Consider the following 22,801-nt stretch of genomic DNA (forward strand, 5'->3'; position numbering starts at 1 on the left):
GAACATCTCCAGCAGTAGAGAGTAAGAGGCGTCCTGCATCCAAGATCCCAGCCCTTCTCCTGCAAGATTGATGTCTCTTCATCTTTGCCGGTGCCTAACTTTCATTTGAGACTCCAGTTACAAATGGAGAGTTGTCACAAACACATCAACCAACAACAGAATTGAAAACTGATTCATGAAATCACACAAATACCTAGAGTCAGCTGACTTTTGACAGGAGTTCTAAGATCACCCAGTGGAGAGAGAGAACAGACTTTTCTACAGATAAAGCTAGAATAACTAGACAGCCATATTACAAAGCTATAAATAAATAAATAAATAAATAAATAAATAAATAAATAAATAAATAAAACTCCATATTTTTCTGTTCTAAATTTATTTTGTAATCCATATTACAAAGCTATAAATAAATAAATAAATAAATAAATAAATAAATAAAACAATAAAACTCCATATTTTTCTGTTCTAAATTTATTTTGTAATCCTATCCTGTCCTAAAACCTTTATGGAATCAACATTGCAGTTGTGCTTGGGGGGAAAGTGGACCCTTCTGCCCTTGTCATTCTGCTGAAAGCAGAAGGGTTATGGACCCCTGTGTAGTAATGCATGGAATTCCATTTTTCTCTCCTTTCTCTGTATATTGAACCAGAGATGCCACAGCATCTCTATATGCATATGAACAGTTAGCATCTGACAATACATTCTCTTTTTCTAGTACCATTGTATGTGTGTGGGGCCAATTCTCTTCATTCATCATGTGGGCACTGGGGATCAAGTTGTCCTCTAATCTCCACACGGTCACCACGACATGTGTCCAACACATACACATATGCAAAATAATAAATAAATACAATTTATTTTTATTAGATTCCTCTCCTACTAGAAGGAACACAGAGGCACATGCCTTTAATCCTAGCATTTGGGAGACAAGAGGCAGGCAGCTCTCTGTGAGTTTGAGGTTAGCCAAGACCACAGAGAAGAAAAAGAAAAAAAAACACCCTGCTAACAATGACTGGAGCCATGCCACTCATTGGGGGAGTCAACAGAACCTGCAGGATTTTACTTTGAGTTAATAATCCATATGATAACTTTGTTTTGTCTTCAGTGTTTTCTTGTTTTCCCCTGGAAAGGAAAAATGGTGTTCCATTTTATTTTGTTTTTTTATTCTCGAACTCTTAATTATTTTCACACTTCCTTGTAGTTAAACATGAATTATTACTTTTTTATATTAGCATTTTTTTCTAATTGAATATTTTATTTATTTACATTTCAAATGTTATCCCCTTTTTCAGTTTCCCCTATGCAAACCCCCATCTCATCCTCCTTTACCCTGCTTCTTTGAGAGTGCTCCCCCACCCACCCACTCCCACCTCACTGCCCTAGCATTCCTCTATACTGGGGCATCAAGCCTTCACAGGACCCAGGGCATCCCCTCCCATTGATGCCAGATAAGGCCCCTTCAGCTCCTTCAGTCCTTCCCCTAACTCTTCCATTGGGGTCCCTCTGCTCAGTCCAATGGTTAGCTGTGAGCATCCCCATCTGCATTGGTCAGGATCTGACAGACCCTCTCAGGAGACAGCTTTTATCAGGCTCCTATCAGCAAGTACTTCTTGGCATCAGCAATAGTGTCTGGATTTGGTGTCTATATGTGAGATGGATCCCCAGGTGGGGCAGTCTCTGGATAGCCTTTCCTTCAGTCCCTGTTCCACTCTTTGTCCCTGTATTTCCTTTAGACAGGAGCAATTCTGGGTTAAAATTTTGGAGATGGATGAGTGGCCCCATCCCTCAACAGAGGGGTCATACCTAACCTCTGGATATGGTCTCGACAGGTTCTCCCTCCCCTTTGTGGGGTGTTTCAGCTAATGTCATCCCCATGGGGTCCTGGGAGTCTCTTGCTTTCCTGACATGCTTTCCTCCATCTCCTCCCATACCTGATTCTGCCCCTCTTTTCCCCTCCCCCTCTTCTCTTCCTCCCAAGTCCCTCCCACCCTCTGCTTCCCTTGATTATTTTGTTCCCCCTTCTAAGTAGGACTGAAACATCCACTTCTTTGGTCTTCCTCCCTCTTGAGTTCCATGTGTTCCATGAGTTGTATGGCAGAATTGGGAGTTCATCTTGGTAGATTTTTCCTTTGATGAGTATGAAGTATTCTTCCTTATCATTTTTGATAACTTTTGGTTGAAAGTCAGTTTTATTGAATATTAGAATGGCTACTTCAGCTTGTTTCTTGGAAGCATTTGCTTGGAAAATTGTTTTCCAGCCTTTTACCTTCCAGAGTTAGTGTCTGTCTTTGACACTGAGGTGTGTTTCCTGTATGCAGTAAAATGCTGGGTCCTATTTATGTATCCAGTCTGTTAGTCTATGCCTTTTTACTGTGGAATTGAGTCCATTGATGTTAAGAGATATTAAGGAATAGTGATTGTTGCTTCCTGATATTTTGTTTGTTTGTTTGTTTGTTTGTTAGAAGTGGAATTATGTTTGTGTGGCTATCTTCTTTGGGGTTTGCTGAAAGATTACTTTCTTGCTTTTTCTACGATGTAGTTTCCCTCCTTGTGTTTCCATATATTATCCTTTGTAGGACAGGATTTTTGGAAAGATATTGTGTAAATTTGGTTTTGTCATGGAATATCTTGGTTTTTCCATCTATGGTAAATGAGAGTTTTGCTTGGTATAGTAGCTTGGGCTGACATTTGTGTTCTCTTATGGTCTATATGACATCTGCCCAGGATCTTCTAGCTTTCATAGTCTTTGTTGAGAAGTTTGGTGTAATTCTGATAGGTTTGCCTTTAAATGTTACTTGACCTTTTTCCCTTACTGCTTTTAATATTCTTTCTTTGTTTTGTGCATTTGGTATTTTAATTATTATGTGATGGGAGGAATTTCTTTCTGGTCCAATCCATTTGGAGTTCTGTGGGCTTCTTGTATGTTTATGGGCATCTCTTTCTTTAGGTTAGGAAAGTTTTCTTCTATAAGTTTGTTGAAGATATTTACTAGACCTTTAAGTTGGGAATCTTCACTCTCTTCTATACCTATTATCCTTAGGTTTGGTCTTCTCATTGTGTCCTGGATTTCTTGGGTGTTTTGGGTTAGGAGCTTTTTGCATTTTGTATTTCTTTTACTATTGTGTTAATGTTTTCTATCTTATTTTCTGTACCTGAGATTCTCTCTTCTATCTCTTGTATTATGTTGGTGATCTATGGCTTCTGATCTCTTTCCTAGGTTTTCTATCTTCAGAGTTGTCTTCCTTTGTGATTTCTTTATTTACATTTTTAGATCCTGGATGGTTTTGTTTAGTTCCTTCACCTGTTTGGTTGTGTTTTCCTGTAATTCTTTAAGGGATTTTTGTGTTTCCTCTTTAAGGGTTACCTGTTCACCTGTGTTCTCCTGTATTTCTTTAAGGGAGTTATTTATGTCTTTCTTAAAGTCCTCTATCACCATCATGAGATGTGATTTTAAATGAGAGTCTTATTTTTCCGGTATGTTGGGGTATCCAGGGCTTGCTGTGATGGGAGAGCTGGTTCTAAGTAGCCTTGGTTTCTGTTGCTTATGTTCTTGCACTTGCCTCCCGCCATCTGGTTATCTCTGGTGTTAGCTGATCTTGCTGTCTCTGACTGTGGCTTGTTCCTCCTGTAAGCCTGTGTGTCAGCACTTCTGGGAGACCAGTTCTCTCTAGAAGGAATTTGAGTACAGAGAGCTGTGGCATAGGGTCAGCTCCAGGTGCAGATGAAAACTGGAAGAATCCTGTTCCAGTCTGTTCTTCCGTTCCAGTGTCCTGAGGGCTCTGGGCAGGTCCCTCAGAGCACAAGTGGTGGTCTTACCTGTGCTCACAGGTGTTTCAGCACTCCTGGGAGACCAGCTTTCTCCAGGTGGGATTTGGATATGGAGAGCTGTGGCACAGGGTCAGCTCTGGGGCACTGGTATTCAATTTTAAACTTTAAATGTATTAATGGTTGATTTATTACAGTACAGCTAAATAATAGAACTGTAACCTTCCCAGGTTGACTTTTTTTCTTTTTTTCGAGACAGGCTTTCTCTGTATAGCTCTAGCTGTCCTGGAATTCACTTTGTAGACCAGGCTGGCCTTGAACTCAGAAATCTGCCTGCCTCTGCCTCCCACATGCTGGGATTAAAGGTGTGCACCACCACACCCAGCTCAGGTTGACTTTTATAACAGCGTCTTTCTCAGACTTGGTCATCCTAACTTTGTATTTTGTAGACACTTTACAGGCTGACCTCTAGGCTATGTACATTGAATAAGGATATCTGACTCAGGGTCTTAATGTTTCCATAGCTAGATAACATGGGTAGTTTGCTAGTGTATTCTTCTGCACTTGATTTTTTTTTTAAATCTCTATTTTTCACTCTTTTAAATGAGATTTTAGTTACCTCAATACTACAGTAATTGTATAGGCCACTACTCTCACGAAGACCTGTTGCTCACTGTCAGGGTGTCCAGAGGGCAGCTACAAGTTATAATACAAATGATAGCCAAGAAGATGGGCAGTCATAAGAAGTCCACAGTGGTGACTATTTCAATGGGTGTGTAGCAGGAAGCTCTCAGATGTGACTGTGTAGCTCTGAATGAAGAGGTCTCTCTGTCTAATGCCATTGTGAGAGAGAAACACTGACTGCCTAAGCTTTTCAATGCTACAAAGCAGAACTACAATTCAATGCCTGGTCAAACTCAAAGCTTTTTTATGTATAAACTTTCTGAATTAAAATATTCCATCAATAAGCAAAGTGTAATCAAAATCTGCATGGGTAGGGTATCATTTCTGCACAAGACTTTGTTTAGTTAATGTATACCTATCAGGAATCTTGCACCAATAAAAAAACACATTTAGTATTTTTAGTTTTATTTTTAATTGGCGATTAAATAAATTGATTGGAAAAAAAGGGCCTTAGATGGTACATGCCTTTAGCCCCACTACTCAAGAGACAGGGGCAGGCAGATCTCTGAGTTTGAGGCCAGCCTGCTCTTTAGAGCCAGTTCCAGGACAGCCGTGGCTACACAGGGAAACCCTGATTCAGGGGACGGGGCAGGGTATGTGTGATTACTATTAGGTGAATATCCTTAAGCTGTCCTCCATGATCAATATCTCAGATTTGAGTATTTACATATTTATATGTGGTCAGGTTTGATCTGCTTTGATTTGGTTAGATCTGAGGTCTCTGTAGCCCAAGCTGGCCTAGAATTCATTGTGTATCTGAAGATGACCTTCAGCTGCTGTTTTTCCTCCCAGATGCTAGGATTGCAGGTATGCACCACCACCGTGCCTAGTTGAGGAAGAGCTTGGGAATCTAATCCTGGCCTTCCTGCATTCCAGACAAGCTTGTTACCAACTCTGATGCATCCCTGACCTTCTCTTCTCAGCTATTGTTGCAGTGGGATCTCCTTACATACCCCGAGCAGCCTGGAGCTCATGGTCCTCTCAGTCTCCGGGGCACTGGGGTTAAAGGCATGCTGCTCTGCACTCAGTCCATAGGTTTATAATCATCTATAGCTCTCCTGAATTATCTCTGTTTCGGGTTTTTCAAATCCACTCATCATGAGGAAACTAAGGCCACTCAGTTCCAAAGAGCTCTTGGTGATAAGAAGGTTAAAAATAAGCAAGCTACTTGTCCTTTCTCACGGCTTGAGCATCTATAGTTTCAGATACCTGCTACCCATGTAGATTAATGCAGATTTTCCAACCAGGGGGCTCCGGGTCAGTGTGTTTAAATGTGACCTAAATGAAAGCAGTCTGTAAGTCTTACTTGGTAAACTTAACCACTCAAATTTTTATTAGCCGCTGGCAGCAAAAGCATCTCCAGAAAAGAAAGACCAGGCCAAAAAAAAAAAAAATCAAAAGAAAGGAGAATTGGAGAGAAGGTTTTGCTGACATGAAATGAACTGACATCAGGAAATGCATGCTGGAAAGGCAGACCATGCCTGCTGACAGGCCACCCTTGGGTAAGATCTCCTCAGAGCTGACAAGTCCTCTCCTCAGCACTTGGAGAGAATGTGAGTCTGAACTCCAGGAAAACCAGAGAGGAGGCGATGCCTGTACAGGTCTGGAGGCAATGTCTGTGCAGAGCTGGAGGCAGGCACCCATCGGTGGCTCCATACTTGAGGACTATAGCACACCCTCAGAAGAGTTATGAGCAGAGTTCCATCATGAAGTTTGGCCTTGGGGAGGCTGCACTCACAGCTAGGTTGTCAAGAAGTGGGTCCATAGGTGCCCGCTTGGCATATGTCTGGAGAGGTTGGTGGACAGCAACCAGGCCCACTGCTGGAAGGTTGACCTAAACCAGTCACACAGCAAGGGGGATGGCAGGAAGGAGATTGGCAGCCACTCTGATCGGGAGTGGGTCCACCACAAATCTGTTGGCCAGAAATCATAACACACGAAGCTGATTTACTGCTGCTCTTTAAAAAACAGGGGGACTGGCAGGGAGCCACAGGCTGGCAGATGAAGGAGATTATAGGCGTTGTTTGACAGTGAAGTGGCTGGCAAGTGGGGGGCACACAGCAAGTTTGACTGCAAAAGCACATACAAGTTAATGGCTGGCAGGAGACAGACATGCAGGGAGTTGACTGGCAGGACTTAAGAACATAGCAGATAGGTTGGTAATAAACTGACTGACAGAGCTGACCTTCACCTCTGGTGGGTTGATGTGACCCGCCTTGGCAGCTGGTTGGTTGGCACGAGCCAGCCTCACAGCCAGCTGGTAGACACGGGGTCTCAGCATAGGATGTTGCTTCAGAGCAGGATGGCTGGCAGGATCTGTCATCACAGGACGCTGATGGGCCACATGCTGTCTGGCATGACCCAGATGTGCAGGCAGATCCCTGGCCGGAGCTCTGGTGGCAGGAGCTGTTCTCGTAGCACATCGTGTGACAACCAGCAGATTCCAGACAGGAGGGCTGGCATGAAGCAGCAGGATGAGGACTCCCACCAGTGTCAGATGCACAGCAGGCCATGTGTGAACCTATGGGTTGGCAAATAAAACCCACACAGGGAGTTTCTGGGAAGCAGGTGGATGGACAAGAAACAGGTTCAGAGCTAACTGGGACACTGTCGGGTCCTTGACGGTTTTCTTGATGTGTAACCAGTTGCCATGTCCTACACCGGCAGGAACTGGGTAAACGGATAGCATTTCTAATGCTGCCACCATTGGAGCATGTAGAGATGGTGGGCACAGTTGGAACAGCTGTGGGGTTTTCAGGGCAACAGCTGTCTGCCATGGTGTTCCTACTAGCCAGGCTGGGAGTCTGCAAGAACCATCCGTTTGAAAAAGGCATCTGATTCCAAGGGGATTTTATAGTCCTTCCCTGGGGTGTTGTTGGCCCTGCCTACAGCATCTTTCCTTGTTGGTATTCTTATTCATTTACATATAAACATCAGGTGAGGGCTTTAGGAGCCCTGGACGAGGCCGCCACTGGGAGTTTTCTTTGCCGAATTTGGATGCACTCTGGGATGAGCTGTCTCTTTTACAGGTTGTTCCTCAGCCTCACCAAAGCAAGCTTTTCCTCAGTACCCTCTCATCAGGAGGCCTCCTCCAAGAGGAAGCCGCTCTTCCTCCAGGACGCAGTTCTGTGCCATCAGATGCGGTGGAGTGCTGACAGTATTCAAAGAGAAGGTGTGATATCAAAAATGAAGAACAGAAAACTAGTCTGTGGACCGCAAGAATGTTTATGCGTGTCCCCCTCTCCCTAGAATCTTCACATCAGCATTTTGAACTTAACTCCGGAGTTGCTGCCAACAATTAACAGCTGTAATGACCTCCCTTAGCACAGCTACCATCCTTGAAATGACCTTAGCTAGGAAGTATGGCTGACATCCCTATTTTAAAAGTAACAAGACAAACTCAAAGTTTAAATTATGATAAAAAACAAAATTCGAATCCAGAGCCATCGGTCCCAAAATCTCTGCTCATTTGGATCTCCCGAGGAGGTACAGAGAGAGAGCACTAGGAGCAGGTACAGAGAGGTTGGATGACATTCACACAGCAGGGCTGGCCCATAAGCAGCATGTCCAGGCCCTGTGTCGGGGATCATCTCCCCCGTGCAGTGTGACGTTAGCTGGATCAAAGGAGTTGGATGTTTACCTCTACTTAGTAATACACCCAACGATGATCTTATCATTGGGAAATTTAAAATATAAACATTTAGTCAAGCATAGTGGCTTACCCTTCTAATTCTGATATTTGGGAAGCTGAGGCAGAAGGATCGCTGTAAGTTCAAGCCCAGTGTGGGCTGCATAGTGAGCCCCAGTTCAGCCTGCACCAAGGTATGAGAAACTTCTCAAAAAATTCTGGGGAAGTAAAACAAACCTTCAAATATTTCATGAAGGAGTATTAAACTCACAAAATGGTGATCAACAGCTTACGAATCTCACAAATATAAAACTTCAACAGCCAGAAATACTAGGTCATCTCTGCAAAGTATTTTAAAGTTCAAGCAATCTCTTACAAGAAGACTTTGTGATGCTCTCTCTGGACCTGTCTCTTTTTCCTCTGGGCTCAAGTGGGCGGCTGCACCACCGACTGATTCCAGCATCCCACGCAAGTGCATGTCCTGGCCTGGTTCCTGCTAAGACTTGCGATGGAATGGAAGGATGCTGGTGTGGATCGGCAGGCAGGGCTGCCTGGATTTGCAGCTCATTCGGTGGAACAGGATGGCTCATTACCTACATCTTCAAAGTACCAGGACATCCTAAGGTGCCTTGATGTTTCTTGGGTTAACTCAGCTGCTTCCGAAACAGATGAAATAGCTGGAGATTCTGGAAGGGACTAGGCAAGGGAGCAGCTGTGGAGTCTTGTCTCTTTGGCTCTCTCTTCTACCCCTGTTCTGAAAGAAGACAAACTCCTGGGGAGAGCCACGCCTGGCAGGCACTCTCCCTGGTCATTAAAGAGCCCTTCCTTCTCTACCACTGTCTTTCCATCATGCTGTGGATGGCTCCTGGCTCCCTCCTCCTCACACTCTCATTCTGTCATCTTTAAAACTGCAGCCATGGCGTGTGGGCCTGGGTACCAGAGGTTTTCCGCGGAGATCTCTGGCCAGGCTTGGTGAGAAGGTTCCAGCGAAGGGAAGTGAGTGCAGGCAGGGAGAAGAAGTCTCTGCCGTGCCTTCCAGGTCACTCCTTAACTTGGCCACTCTGCGTCAGGTTGGGCTGGGCCAACAAGAAGCCAACTATCCAGTGAGGAGTGTGGCAGGACTTCAGGTGGCACTTCGGAAAAGAAGATCTCTTCCCAAGTGTTACAGCTCCTGGAACAAAAGACTCAGATGACGGAGTAATTCTCGCACACCTTTAACTCCCTGGATAGGATTTATACAGTGTTGGGGGTGATTCAGGGTTCGACAGCAGGTGCCTCTCATTGGCTTGAACTGAGAGTTTGAGGGAAACTTTATTTGCATGTGGGAAGGCTTGGTGCTGCTCCGACTGACTGATAGCTACACACCTCTCCTGAGGGGGCTGTGGGAGCAGTAACTTCAACAGGAGCCAGGGGCCCAGGAGACATGACCGAACACCTTCCGTCCCATGTAGGTGGAAATCACCACCCATCGGGTCCCTGGCATTCCAGACCTTTGCTCACCTGGAGACCAGGCTGTCTGTGCCCAGCCCAATGCCCCACAATTGCACACCCCTATAATTCTGATATGTTTACCCCAAAGTTCTTTATCCCCCGAGAGAGAGATATTTAATCTCACCAAAGAAGTCAACCAGAATAAGAAACATACAAATACTTGAAATAGGACATCAATTTGAGTTTGAAAACTGAAATTCCGTGCCGGGCCACCCCTCCCACATCAACAGAAAGCTTCATTTCTTGTCTGTTTTTCTCCAACTGATTTTGCTTTTACTTTTTTTTTCTTGAAAAATAAAATACCCCAGTTGAGAAAAAAATATTTTCTATCAACTTAATGTGATTAAAGGCTCTGAAGACACCTGCAACATCATTCCAAGGCATTGCGTGACTACAGCAAGAGATACAGTCATGGGGCGGGAGACAGGACTCAGCATTTCGAGCGCTTGCTATACAACCATGAAGACCAGAGTTCAGATACCACATTAAAAAGCCAGTCATGGGTCCCTTGACCTCAATATTGTTAGAGTTTGAGACACAAGGCTCACTAGCGTTTGGTGGTCACCACCCTACCTAGATTCATTGAAAGGCCCTGCACCAGGGAAACACGTCAGAGAGTGATCCAGCAGGAAAACTGAAGTCCTCCTCTGGCTACAGATCAAACTCACACCTGTGCACACTCATGCTCATACACACACACATACACACACTCACACACTCACACATACAGAGATACATACGGATATATACAGTATACATTCTCTGGTTCTTTCTCTCTCTCACTCTCTCTTAATCTAGTATAGTGATATTTAATAATATTTAAATATTTTAAATATTTAAAAAAACAGACTTTGGACACAGCTTCGTGTTTAAACAATTTATGTTACTTACTAACTGTAACTACCCTGTGTGTGTGTGTATTTATTTCATGTAAGATATATAGATATATAGATATAGCTACATATAGATTTGTATCTGTATATTTATATGTGCATGTATATCCATATATGTGTATATATATGGGTTGTTTTTATACTTTAAATATAAATATCAACTTCTAGGAATTATTTAAATCAATCAACATCATTATTAGGGCTCGCCCATGTTGTTACGGCTATCCAACCTTTTTTTTCACTTCAAAATAATACTTTCTTGTGTTAATTAAACCGCATTTTATATGCCTCTTCATTGGCACTTGGCTTGATTGACCCTCAGATGTTTTATCTCACACAGAGAAGAGAACAGGGCAGGAAGAAATCTTAACTTGAAGAATAAAAATGATTCACATGAAACACTAAGTCTAGAACCTGGCACTGAGAATGGGAACCCTGGCTAACTCCTCGTCTGAAGGAGATAGATTCAATCCTAATGTCCTGTGGTGACAGTGACTCCAACCAACACCCACGTGCAGGTAAGTTTCGCTATTGACTTTCTCCCTCTGCCGTTGCATAATCTGATTCTCCAGTGGCTGGCTTCACGATTCCCGCAGGGCGTCTGGCAATGCCTGGCTGGTAGAGACCAGGAATTCTGCTTGATGATCTCCAAGGCTCCTCAGCCAATGACTGTCCCATTCAAATGTCGGTGGTGACAAAGCTGAGAAGCCCTAGTCTATCCTCTTCTGTGGTTATGATTGTTCGTGTTAGACCTGGAGGACAGGAGAGACCCTTCATTCTGTGAAGTAAGGATGTGACTAAAGAGCTTATGTGCTTCAGATGTAGGAAGCAATGTTTAGATAGCAAGTGTCTGTGGGGCTCAGAAAACAACACTCTCCTACAAGATTCCCCATTGCCCAACCTCCTTACTACAAGCAAGACTCCCATTTGTTGTTCTCATTCATCGTTGACCTCCAGAGACATTTGTTTCCTTCCATTTCTCTACATCCAGGCCCATGTCTTCCCATTGAATTTTCCATGTCAAGGCCAGAGAGACTTTTCAAAACCCATTTCCTTCACGACCCTGCCCTGCAAATAGCCCCTCAGGACTTCACATAAGCTTTTCACCAAACCAAGCATCTATCTAGCACACAAGGCCCTCTGTGGGAAGAACATTGCCTGCTACCCACTGTCAGGGCTCACCTTCCCTCTAAGGACACCTCTGCCCAAGCATCACCTAGTGGACAGTTGGCTCCCAGCCCTGCTCATCTGTCTGTAAATCTCCTTCCTAGAGAGCACCTGGTTAATTCTTACTTGTACCAAAGGATTGGAGCTCTCTGCTTTGCATAAAAGAATATAGTAACCGTCTTATTGATATGAGTCACCACAACATAGGGTGATTTCCCTGAAGACTGGGAACTGAGACTCTAGAGCATAACACCATCCATGTCACTTATCTAGCAGCTATTCTATAAGCACCACTGGTTGTCTAGCTAGATGCATGATTAGAAGGATGAGTAGAAAGGAGGGAAGAGAGGAGGGAGAAAAGGAGGGAGGAAAGATGAAGGGATAGAAAGAAATAAGAACAAGGAGGATAGGAGAGAGGGAATAGAGAGGAAGTGATGGAGGGATGGGAAAGGAGAAGGAGAAAAGTTTAAAATGAAGGGAAAGAAAAAGGAAGAAGGGAGGAAAGGAAGGGAAGGAGGGAAAAGGAGACAGAGAAAGAGAGGGAGGAAGGCAGGGGGAGGGAGGGAAAGAGAGAAGGAAGGGGAAAGAAGGAAGACTTGGTGGTGATAACAATAGACACTTTAAAAGGAAAGAGAGGGAAGTAAAGAAGGAAGAGGGGTGGGAAGAACAGAAAGGAAGATGGCAAGCAGAGAAGGAAGAGGGGAAGTAAGGGAGGAAGAATAGAAAGAAATAAGGGAAGGAAGAAAGCAAAGAGTGAAGAATCAGAAGAACCTAGTGAACAGGAGAAGCTTTGAGAGGGAAGGAGAACGAGGGAGTGAAGACGGAGAGAAGAATCGATGGCAGAAGAGAGAACAATTCCAGCTTTCAAAAGCAGAGGGAGTGAAAAAAGATGGGAGGTAGAGGAAAGGAGAGAAGGAAGGAAAGAAGAAAGAAGGGAAGGAGAAAGGGAAGGAAACATACATGGAAGGAATAACGGATGGGGGGAAAGAGGGAGGGAGGGATGGAGGGAAGGAGGGAGGGAGGGAGAGATTGAGGAATGAGTGAATTAAAGGAAGGAGAGACTGAAAAGGGAGAGGTGGATAGAAGAAGGGAGAGAGAGAAAGAGAGAGGGAGCAATGGAGAGGGAAAGAATGGGCAGTGGGATAGATGGAAGAATAGAAGGAAGAAGGGAGGGAAGAACAGAAAGGAGGGACAGATGGAAGGATAGATGGTCAGGGGAGGGTTCCCCAAGAAAAGCAAGAACCATGTGCCACTTCAACTTAGCCACTTTTATTGCACGATTAAATATATCTCGCTGCAGGTGCTCCCAAGGAACACAATACATGAGGACAGAAAGCATCTTGAGTAGGCAAGAGCCCAACGATGCGGCAAAGCAGTTCTCAGTGTACTGGCAACAGAAGACAACTTCCCTTTCTCTGTGCAGGAGGTCTTCACTGGGACCACTAGGAGGCTGGAACTTTTGATGAGTTCTCCGAAGCATAAGCAAGTGGTGTCTGGCAGTGTTGAGTGAACAAGATTCTAGCTATGTTGTAATGAGCTGTGCATGGAGCTTTCCTGGTTTCTCTCTGGCTTTTGACTCTTGTGTTGCAGGAATTGGTGAGCTGGAGCTGGCTCAGCGGTCAGCAGGCTTGCTGGCTGCAGGCTGTGGGGCTGCAGCCTCACGGGTGATGGGGCTGGCAGGTTTGATCTCAGAGGGCTGGCAGGGAGTCTCATCTGAGACCTCTGTCTTGACAGGTGTCGAGTCAGCGCAGTCAGGCTGACTGGAAGTTGGCTTTTTGCTATCACACTTATCGTTGTCAGAATCAGTGCATGGCTGGCGGGAGCAGACGGGACGGTAGGAGTAAGAAGCTAGGCAGGTCGGGCGGCGTAGTATGGAATAGCAGGAGCGGTAGCAGGCTGGGCGGTAAGTGATGGATGTCACATATGGCTGCCTGAAGGTGATGGGTCCAGAACAGATGGGGCGACAAATGGGGCGGCAAGAAACTGGACTACAAGGCGGCTTGCAGGAACTAGGTATATAGAAAGTCCGAGGGGGGCAAGCTGGTTGGCAGATGGCAGATGCCGAAGAGCCCGGACGGCAGCAAGCAGGTTGGCAGGAGGGAGATGGGCAGGAAATAGGCTCACAGCTGACAGAACGGCATCGTTTGACTATGTAGCAGGAAGGTTGGCATGGGGTAGGCACACACACCGATGGCAGGCAAGGACTAGGCTCAGGGCAGACAGGTTGGCAGATGCTGGAGACACAGCATGAGGAGTCTTGGCAGCTGCTAGAGACACATGGTGGCTCACAGGGGCCCTGGACACAGCAGACAGGACGGAGACAAACAGGCTCACATACCAGAGCCATACAGGCAGATGGCTGACAAGCACTGGCCTCTGAGCAAGGTGGCTCGCAGGGACTGGTTTCACAGCCGACTGGCTGGCAGCTACTGGCTGCAGAGCAGACAGATGGGCAGCAGCTAGGTGTCGGGCACACTGGCTGGCAGCAAGCAGGCTCACACACCACAGGCTCACAGATCATTGGTTGGCAGGAAGCAGGCACAGCGCAGACAGCTGAGCAGCAGCTGGGCTCACAGATCACTGGCTGGCAGCAGCAGGGTTTGCAGATCACTGGCTGGCAAGTGGCAGGCAAGCAGAGGACAGGCTGGCAGGATGAGGTCTCACAACACACGGGCTGGCAGCTGCTCACAGAACAAGAAGGCTGGCACATGGTGGCCTCACAGCACACAGGTTGGGCACAGGTGCTCACAGAGCAGGAAGGCTCACAAATGGTGGCCTCACAGCACACAGGTTGACAGCAACTGCCCATAGAGCAGGAAGGCTCACAAATGGTGGCCTCACAGCACACAGGTTGAGCACAGCTGCTCACAGAACAAGAGGGCTCACAAATGGTAGCCTCGCAGCACACAGGCTGGCAGCAACTGCTCACGGAACACGAAGGCTGACAGCATTGTGAGCCACAGCCGGATGACCCACAGCTGTCCTCGCAAGTCACCAGCTGCCACGTCTGGCTCCGGCAGGAGCTGGGTAGGCAGACGGGCCCTCCACAGCTCACCTCAGTAGAGCAGAGAGAGATGGCAGGTAGGGAGGGGCATTTCCTAGAACAACAGCAGCCAGACATGGTGGAGATAGCTCTCTGTCTTGGAGTGAGTGCTGCCTGAGTGTGGTATCTCCCTTTTATACTCCCTCACTGGCGCATGCTGTTTGGCGGGCCCCCTGCATCTTTTCCTCATTGTTGTTTGGGCCCTGTTTCTGGAGGAACATCTTATTATGCCAACATGTGTTGATCTAGAAGTTGTTTGTCTGCCCATAAAGAAGATGTTTATTTACTGACTTGCATGCTAAATATGGAATCCTCAAAGCTACAGGTAGTCCCGGGATGAGCATCCATCATCACCTTCACCATGGATGCTCTCCGCCCAAGCATCCTGAAGAAGGAAAGAACAAAGGAGCCTATAATTTAGCTGCCATCCACCCTTCCACCTCTTCTCCTGGCCTAGGCGCAGATGTCTACATGAGTATGACTGCCTACTGTGCTGCGGGCAAACAAGTCAAGAGCAGACCTGACTGCACTGTCATGAGAAGCTCCACAGAGACACACAGTAAGGAGCTCAGTTGTGGATGAGATTTCCAAACTGTAACTGTCAGTGGCCACAGCCCACAACCGTCCTGTGTGGGTCAGATTATTCTCCCCAGTCACAGATGGAGCACTGAGTGTAGAGGATAAGAAAGGTTAGGTCGCTTGCTGGAGGTTGCTCCCACCCTCTCTACCAGTAGGTTTTTGGCAAACTGAACCTCCTTTAAGAAAAGAACATATTGCATTTATTTACTGTGTATAAGTATATGAGTGCAGGTACATGTATGTGCCATGCACATCTGTGAAAGGAATAGGACAATTCAGGAGTCAGTTCTTTGCCATGTGGATCCTGGGGAGTGAACTCAGGTCATCAGGCTCAGTGACACGTACTTTGTCCTGTAGACATCATCAATGTCTTGTGTAATAGGCCCAGGGATGCCACCCTCCATCCTGTTCTATTGGCTGCACCACTCAAGAATATTTGTTCCATCTGTCCCTAGGAAGTGCTTGACACAGTTTCTCCACTTTGCCATCTTTTCCTTCCGTGTCTATCCCAAGCATTCAGTGAGTCTTCAGAGACTCCTTGTCACCAAGGCTGGCACGACACTTGTACCCATTTCCAATGTGGGGCAGGCAATAGGGGATGACCATGCTGAAGAGCCTGGCTGTTTCACCTTCCACACAGGACAGACCCATTTTGAGAGATTTTTGAGAGCACTTAGAAGGTAAACACCAGGATGTAAGTAAGTTGGCTTACTTACTTAAGTAAGATGGCTTAATGAGTCAAGGTGACCACCACCAAGCCTGACAACCTGAGTTCAATCCTGGGACTCAAGTGACAGAAGAAGAGAACCAACTCCTGCAAATTGTCCTCTGGCACCCATACATAGGCCATGCCCCCCCCACACACACACACACAAAATAAAGAAGTGTAAAATATTAATTTTTAAAATTTTTTTTAATTATTTTACTCATCTACATTCCAAATGGTATCCCCCTTTCTGGTCTCCCTCCATGATCCTCCCACCCCACGGCCCTCCCCTTCGCTTCTAAGAAGGTGCTCCCCCACTCACTCACACCTCACCCCTCTAGCATCTGCATTTTTGTCTCTTCAGTACTTTTCTAGGATATATTTTTCTTCTGTGCAAACTCCTCTTCTGGCTTTGGAACATCTGTTCCTTTACAGTGAGGATCATCTCGATGTGTTCTGGGGAGCTCTGTAAATTTTTCGGGAAATCTCAGGTGCTTTGTTGCTGGGTGTGTTCAGTGACTAGAGAATCTATATCTAAACCCTTAAGTGTGGCATTACTCTCTGCATTTTTAAGCATGCGCAGCAAAAATTCAACACTATTTTTGGCTACTGACGCTGTGTCCAGCCCCACTGTTTGGCCTGGACACACTACCAAGTCCACCATTATACCGCTGGAACAGCACATGCATTGTTATAGTGACATCTTTCAAATACTTGGTGGCTTTTCAGATATGCAGAGCCTTGATGGCTGGGGCAGTTTCATGGGTATGCTTAAGGTGAACTTGAAGCTTTGAATCTCTTGATTTGCATAATTTTTGTAGGGTGTACTGGGTGAAGAGAGTAGTGAACCATCTTCCCAGGCTGCTTACAGAAAGAGCAAATATGAAGCCATTTGAAGGTATTTCCAGGATTCATGAAGTGAAAAGAGAAAAGGTGGTTTCCCAGATTGGTCCCTAAGGTGCTGTGAGTAAGACTCCTTTTTTGCTGCTTTCTGAGATGAGATGAGTAGTGAACCACAGGTTTCCAGACAACAAAACTAGGCCTTCTTGTCCAATGAAAGGCCATTCTTGCCTGTGCTTTCAGCCTGGGCGTAGTTTACCTCCCCTGAAAAGTTGAGCGTTGGCCGCCATCATTCACCCCCCCCCCTTCATGCACTAATGTATATAACTCTCGCTCGGCTTCTCTTTGTCTTATCCATCAACCAGGACAGCACTGGGACCAGCAAGAGGGATACAAAAAGAATGGCCAGCAATTTCAGTCACAATGTACAGGTTAAAAAAAAGAGGTGTGCACACCGGTGAGCAATTGTGACATTATGATGATTGTGATAAGAGATTTGCAAGCACTTTGAGGGTACTGGGAGAAATATTCATATGGGGTTTAGGAAGGGAGGAAGGCTTTCTCAAGTCATAAATAAGATGGTCAATAGATTCCTCCCGGGATGATGAAAAAGCTCAGTCTGTGGAAACCAAAGGCACAGGGGCAGGATACATTCTGGAAATCATTTGACAGCTAATACAATTGATACAGTCAGGAAGAAGAGCACAGGAGACAGGAAGAGACAGTATTGGAACCAGAGCAGTGACTTCTGCACCAATCTATAGAAGTTGTTAGATTTAATAATGATACTTGGCGGTTTAAGCAAGGATGTAATGAGTTTGTGATTTTATAAACCTTTGCCTATGGAGATGGGAGAAAGAGGGCAAGTTTAAAGGTAGACAGACCATAAGAAGACTGGCCAATTACTCAAAAGCCTCCTAGTGACAACCTAGACCTGGCAGCTCTTTGGGTTAGAGCAGTAGGAGACGTTTTAAGGCAGAAGAAGTGCCCATGGTTGTGACTAGAAAGGACCACCATTCTTTGAGATATGCCTTCTCAGCTATGGGGAAGGGATGCCTTCCAACAGCCTCGAAGAGGGAGCAGTGGAGAGCCCATCAACTCCCTATCACTCATAGATCCTCTCCCTCTGCTTCCCTTCCTCGGCTAAGCTAGTGATAGAGTTGTAGTTGTTGATAACTCCCTCAAAGGAGAGCCCTCATAAACTCTGATGAGAGCTGACAGGGCATTGTCCTTTATACTGTGGTGTTATCTCCTCCCAGAACCCTCCCCAGCTAAATGAAGTGGCAGCTCTTCTAACTGTGTGGGCCATTCCTACGTGACTCATCTTTAAAGCACTGCTCTCCTCTCAGCACCATCCAGGCGCCATAAGGTCAAGGACTTAGTCTATTCAGTGCTTGCATACCTGGTACCCAGAGTCAAGACTGATACATAGGCAGCATGCAATTACTATTTATCGAATGGACTAATGAGGACCTATATGAATAGCTAAGAAGGGCAACCTTTGTTGGGAACTCGAAGAAATCACTACCTCCACTCATGCATCCGGATGACATGGCCATGAGCAATGGATTGATCAGCTGCTCTGAATCACAGACACACAGCAATTGGTCTGTTGGCAGGCTTGTCCCATTGTCTCATCCTTGGCAGGATGCTCAAGGTTTGTTCTTCAGGGTTTGTTCTGGTAATTAAAAAGGCTCCTTTGAAGAGACCAGCTATATCCAGAGTAAAAAGTAACTGAAATAATTGGAGTCTGAAATGAGAACAGAGCAAGCGGAATCTCATATCCTCTGAAAGCAAGACATACTACTACCAACATTTTATAACAGAACCCCCAATTGAAAGCATAATAGCAGAAGCATCCAATTGCCATTTCCCTAGAAAGATCATTCCTATGTATTTTCCGAAATGAATGAAAATATGTTTCTATGAAAACTTGCACATTAATGTTGCTGAAAGCTTTATTCTCAATGATGAAAAATTATAAGCCATGCAAGTGCCCTTCATTTAATGGATGGATTTTTAATATCATCTATCAATATAATGAAATACTAGTCAACAACAACCTAGGGTTGAGGAACTGACTCAATAAAGTACTCGTTGTACCTGAGTTTGATTCTCAAGGCCCATGGTTTTATAAAAGAATGTTGCCATGGCAACAAGTCCTTGTAATCCATCCCAGAGCTAACAAAGTAGAGGCAAGTGGAACGCTGGAGCTCACTGGCCAGCCTGCCTACCTACTTGATCACTGAGAGAGACCCTAACTCAAAGGGGAACAGATGAACAGTGCCCAAGAGGCATATCCAAGGCTGACCTCTGATCCTGTGCACATACACGCACCCAGATGCACATGCGTGGTCATACACAGGAACATGATGTGCATGCTTACACACACACACACACACACACACAGAGCGAGAGGGAGAGAGAGAGAGAGAGAGAGAGAGAGAGAGAGAGAGAGAGAGAGAAACTTGATGTGGGCAGTAATGTGAATGAATATCAAAGCTGTTACACTGAATGAGAGGAATTCACACTGCATGGTTTCTATCTTAATGAAATTCTAGACATGGCAGAGTGCCTCAGACTATAAGGAGCTGATAGCTGCCAGGGACTGGGAGGATTAACTACTGAAAGAACAGAACAGGGAATTGAGAAGGTGGTGAAGCCTTCTGTGATCTGCATGTAGCCATGATACCTCAAAGACAGAATGTGTAATGCTCAGGTCTCATCGGACTGGTAAAAATGGTAGCATTTAATTACATGTCAATCGCATAGCCGTAAAATATATTGACCTATAAAAGTTTATGAAAATCTTAAAGAATACACTTTTTGAGGGTGTTTAAATGAAACAGAAAACGTTTAAAGGCATTATCGTAGAAGCAAAAGCAGCCTCCCACTTGTGCTTGTGACTATGCTCATGAGGGCCTCCTGAGATATGTGTCAGTGAGAACACCTGAACATTCCACTGGCTCTTTCTCCTGTCTATGTCCCTATAGTTTGCATCCTTTTAAGAATCATTGCGGGCTGGAAGGAGCAGGGCCAGAGAGAGAAAAAGTGTCTGAAGACCGCTACAGTGTACTTACATATAATAAAGAAATAAATCTTTTTTCAAAAAAAGAGTCATTGCTCTGCTTATAGTCAGATATATAATATATATTCTTTATATATATTATATAGTCTATAAATATATCTTTTATATAACATATGTCCTTTATAAATAATATATCCTTTTTATATGTTATGTGTGTTTAATATAATATATATCCAGATCTAATATATCCTTTATATATTATATGTAGCTTATATATAATATATATGACATATAATATAATCTTTATATTATTTGTGATAGATAGATAGATAGATAGATAGATAGATAGATAGATAGATAGATAGATAGATAGATTTCTTGCCAGGAATCGTTGTGCATGCTTTTAACCCCAGCATTAAGGAGGCAGAGGGAGGCAGGTGAGTTAAAGGCCTATATAACCTATATAGGGAGTTCCAGGCTAACTGGGGCTATGTAGTGGGACCCGGTCATTGCTCTGTAAAAGTAAAAATAGATACTGTTCCCTTAGTGCAAGAACAGATTTTATTAATTTTAACCCATGTGTCACTTAAAATCATTCCTAACTAGGGATTAATCCACTCTTATATGAGTCTTCATTTCCCAGCTAGCCTTGATCTGTACACGTGCCCCTTTTCTTCCTCTGAGTACAGTAACTGCGGCTAGGTCCAATACAAAACCAAACAAAAACAAAACAAAGACAACAAATAAAAAACAACACTAGCCAAAATAGCAAGACCAGAACACGAGGCTAGAGGGGAATTGTACCAACACAAACATCCTCAGAAACTGAGCATTCACGGTCTGGCCGCAGAAATCCCCGCCATTCACAACCAACCTGGGATGGGTTTATGATGCCAGCTACATGGAAGGCTGAGGCAGGAGGATTCTAAATTTAAGGCCAGCTGGGGCAACTGACTGAGACCCTATCTCACAATAAAAAGTAAACGGAGACCTGAGAATTCAGCCTCGTGGTAGGGAGTCTGCCTAGCATGCCTTTGAAGCACTAAATTCAATCTCTAGCATCGAAGAAAAGTCATTAACGTTCCTTTGCCTCCTCTGACTCTGCCACAGGGTTCAGGCCAAGCATCCTAGAAGCACAGTACAGAAAGTAGGCATTCACCCTGAGCATGATGAGACACACCTAGAGTCAGCCTACCTTGAAGCTTTCAGAAATATGACCCTCAGGCACCCCAGGTCCTAGAACTGATGGATACCACAGCCAGTGGTGGCACCCAGGTATTGTCAAAGCCTCCCTAAGCGACTCTCACACTGCACTCAGCAGCTTCTGTCTACAGTCTGTCTACAATCTGTACAACCTCCAACCCTCCATGTAGAGAATTACCTAAGTTCGTATTAAAAACACAGACACACACCCCCCCAGGCCACGTCCCTACAGCACCCTTTATGTTTCAGTGGGGGCTGGAACCTTCCGGGACTCTGCTGCAGGAGATCAGCAAATACTATGCTGTCCCTAGTTGGATGCTAAAGTAAATCTTTCTAGTAATCTCTAGGAGGGTTAAAGAAAGAGGCAAGAGGACGGATAGGGTAGCCAGCATGCTTGAATTTATTAAAAGATTGACAAAGTTTCAAAGGAGCAGAAAACTGGGATGGACCAAGAGGTCCAAAGAGTAAGAGAATGCCTCATAGCTGCGAGGCGTGTAACTTCATGTAAATGAAGTCAGGAACATTGAACTTGGTGACCACCTCATTGGAACCCAGCTTTTAATTTCTTGCCAGGAAATGGCTCTTTGGCCCTGAGTGCCTTAGACCCCAGGGCAAGCTCTCCTATCAGAAATAACAGGAGAGGCATGTCGCTGTCTTGGAGGTGCAAACGAGTCAGGAGATGAGGAGGTCTCCATCTGGAGTGGACTGGACGGAGGCTGTCCCCAACACTGTCTCAGTTAGAGGGGGGAAGGTCTTCATTTTGTCTCACACACAGGTGTGGGCTGACAGCACACTGGACCACAGCACCCGCCGCCACCACCGCAGCATCCGGAGCCGCCACAGCAGCCGCCTCCACAGCCCCCGCAGCCTCCTCCGCAGCCAGATCCGCAGCAGCTAGACCCGCAGCCTCCGCATCCCCCGCAGCCAGACCCGCAGCAGCCTCCTCCGCAGCTAGAACCTCCGCAGCCACAGCAGGAGCCACAACAGCCACAGCAGCCGCAGCAGCCCTGCTGGCAGCAACACTCCTCACAGCAGTCCTGTTCCTGGGAGCAGCAATTGAGGCAGTCTCCCGGGCAGCATCCCATGGTCCCAGCCGGTCAGGTCTCAGGTCAGGAACGCGGCCGAGCTTCCCCTAGGTCTGACAGTGGCCAGCTGGACAGCAGCTTTTATATCCCCCTCACCCAGGGGTGTAGGCACCGGGTACAGGATGTTTGCTTTGTTATTATTTGTGCTGGTTTCCATAAGAACGTCTCATTAGTTGGCTGTTTATTTTCCAGCCGTGAGTACCTCAACTCATAAAAAAAGGCCCCACTCGTCCCAACTGCTATTTGTCCAGAGGGTAAAAATACACCTGGGAAAAGACCTGTCATTAGCCAGGTTGGAGAGAGGAAGGGAAGCTGGCCAAGGAATCTGCTCTGGCTCCTCTCCCACCTCTTCTCTAGTGGCGAAAAGGAGATCCCTCTGTTGGCCATGTAGCCTGTTTTCATGGATGCTGGCCCTTGAACACTTGAAGAGTAAGAATGAATAAGCCTTCTGCCTACACTTGAGGCTGCAGTAGAGGTTCTGACGCTGTGGGTCCTCCCTGGCAGAATAGCATTCTCTCCCCAGCCATGTGAGCAAAGCAAATATTTGTGTCTGTGTGAGGTATGTGGATGTGAGCTGCACGTTTATTTAGGCTTGGCAGGTGAGCATCAATCACGAGTAATAACTGACTTGTGAAATGCAGATAGACTCACCATAAAACTGCAGAAGGCTGGGGAGCCGCATTCTCTCT

General features: G+C 45.6%; 3 protein-coding genes across 3 annotated transcripts; all 3 read right to left on the reverse strand.

Moving 5' to 3' along the window:
* Positions 1 to 6,197: 6,197 nt before the first annotated feature.
* Krtap29-1 (keratin associated protein 29-1) lies at positions 6,198 to 7,273 on the reverse strand. The gene has a single exon (NM_001378510.1). It carries the CDS (start codon positions 7,224 to 7,226, stop codon positions 6,198 to 6,200), a length of 1,029 nt encoding a protein of 342 aa, NP_001365439.1. The 5' UTR covers positions 7,227 to 7,273.
* Positions 7,274 to 12,875: 5,602 nt separating this feature from the next.
* On the reverse strand, positions 12,876 to 14,766 carry Krtap16-1 (keratin associated protein 16-1). Its single transcript, NM_001256057.1, has one exon. The coding sequence runs from the start codon at positions 14,747 to 14,749 to the stop codon at positions 13,241 to 13,243; it is 1,509 nt and encodes a 502-aa protein (NP_001242986.1). The 5' UTR covers positions 14,750 to 14,766; the 3' UTR covers positions 12,876 to 13,240.
* A 6,638-nt stretch (positions 14,767 to 21,404) lies between these two features.
* Krtap17-1 (keratin associated protein 17-1) lies at positions 21,405 to 22,167 on the reverse strand. Its single transcript, NM_001099774.2, has one exon. It carries the CDS (start codon positions 22,110 to 22,112, stop codon positions 21,783 to 21,785), a length of 330 nt encoding a protein of 109 aa, NP_001093244.1. The 5' UTR covers positions 22,113 to 22,167; the 3' UTR covers positions 21,405 to 21,782.
* Positions 22,168 to 22,801: the final 634 nt, after the last annotated feature.

Source organism: Mus musculus, chromosome 11 (assembly GCF_000001635.26).
Source record: "Mus musculus strain C57BL/6J chromosome 11, GRCm38.p6 C57BL/6J".
Classification (NCBI taxonomy): Eukaryota; Metazoa; Chordata; class Mammalia; order Rodentia; family Muridae; genus Mus; species Mus musculus.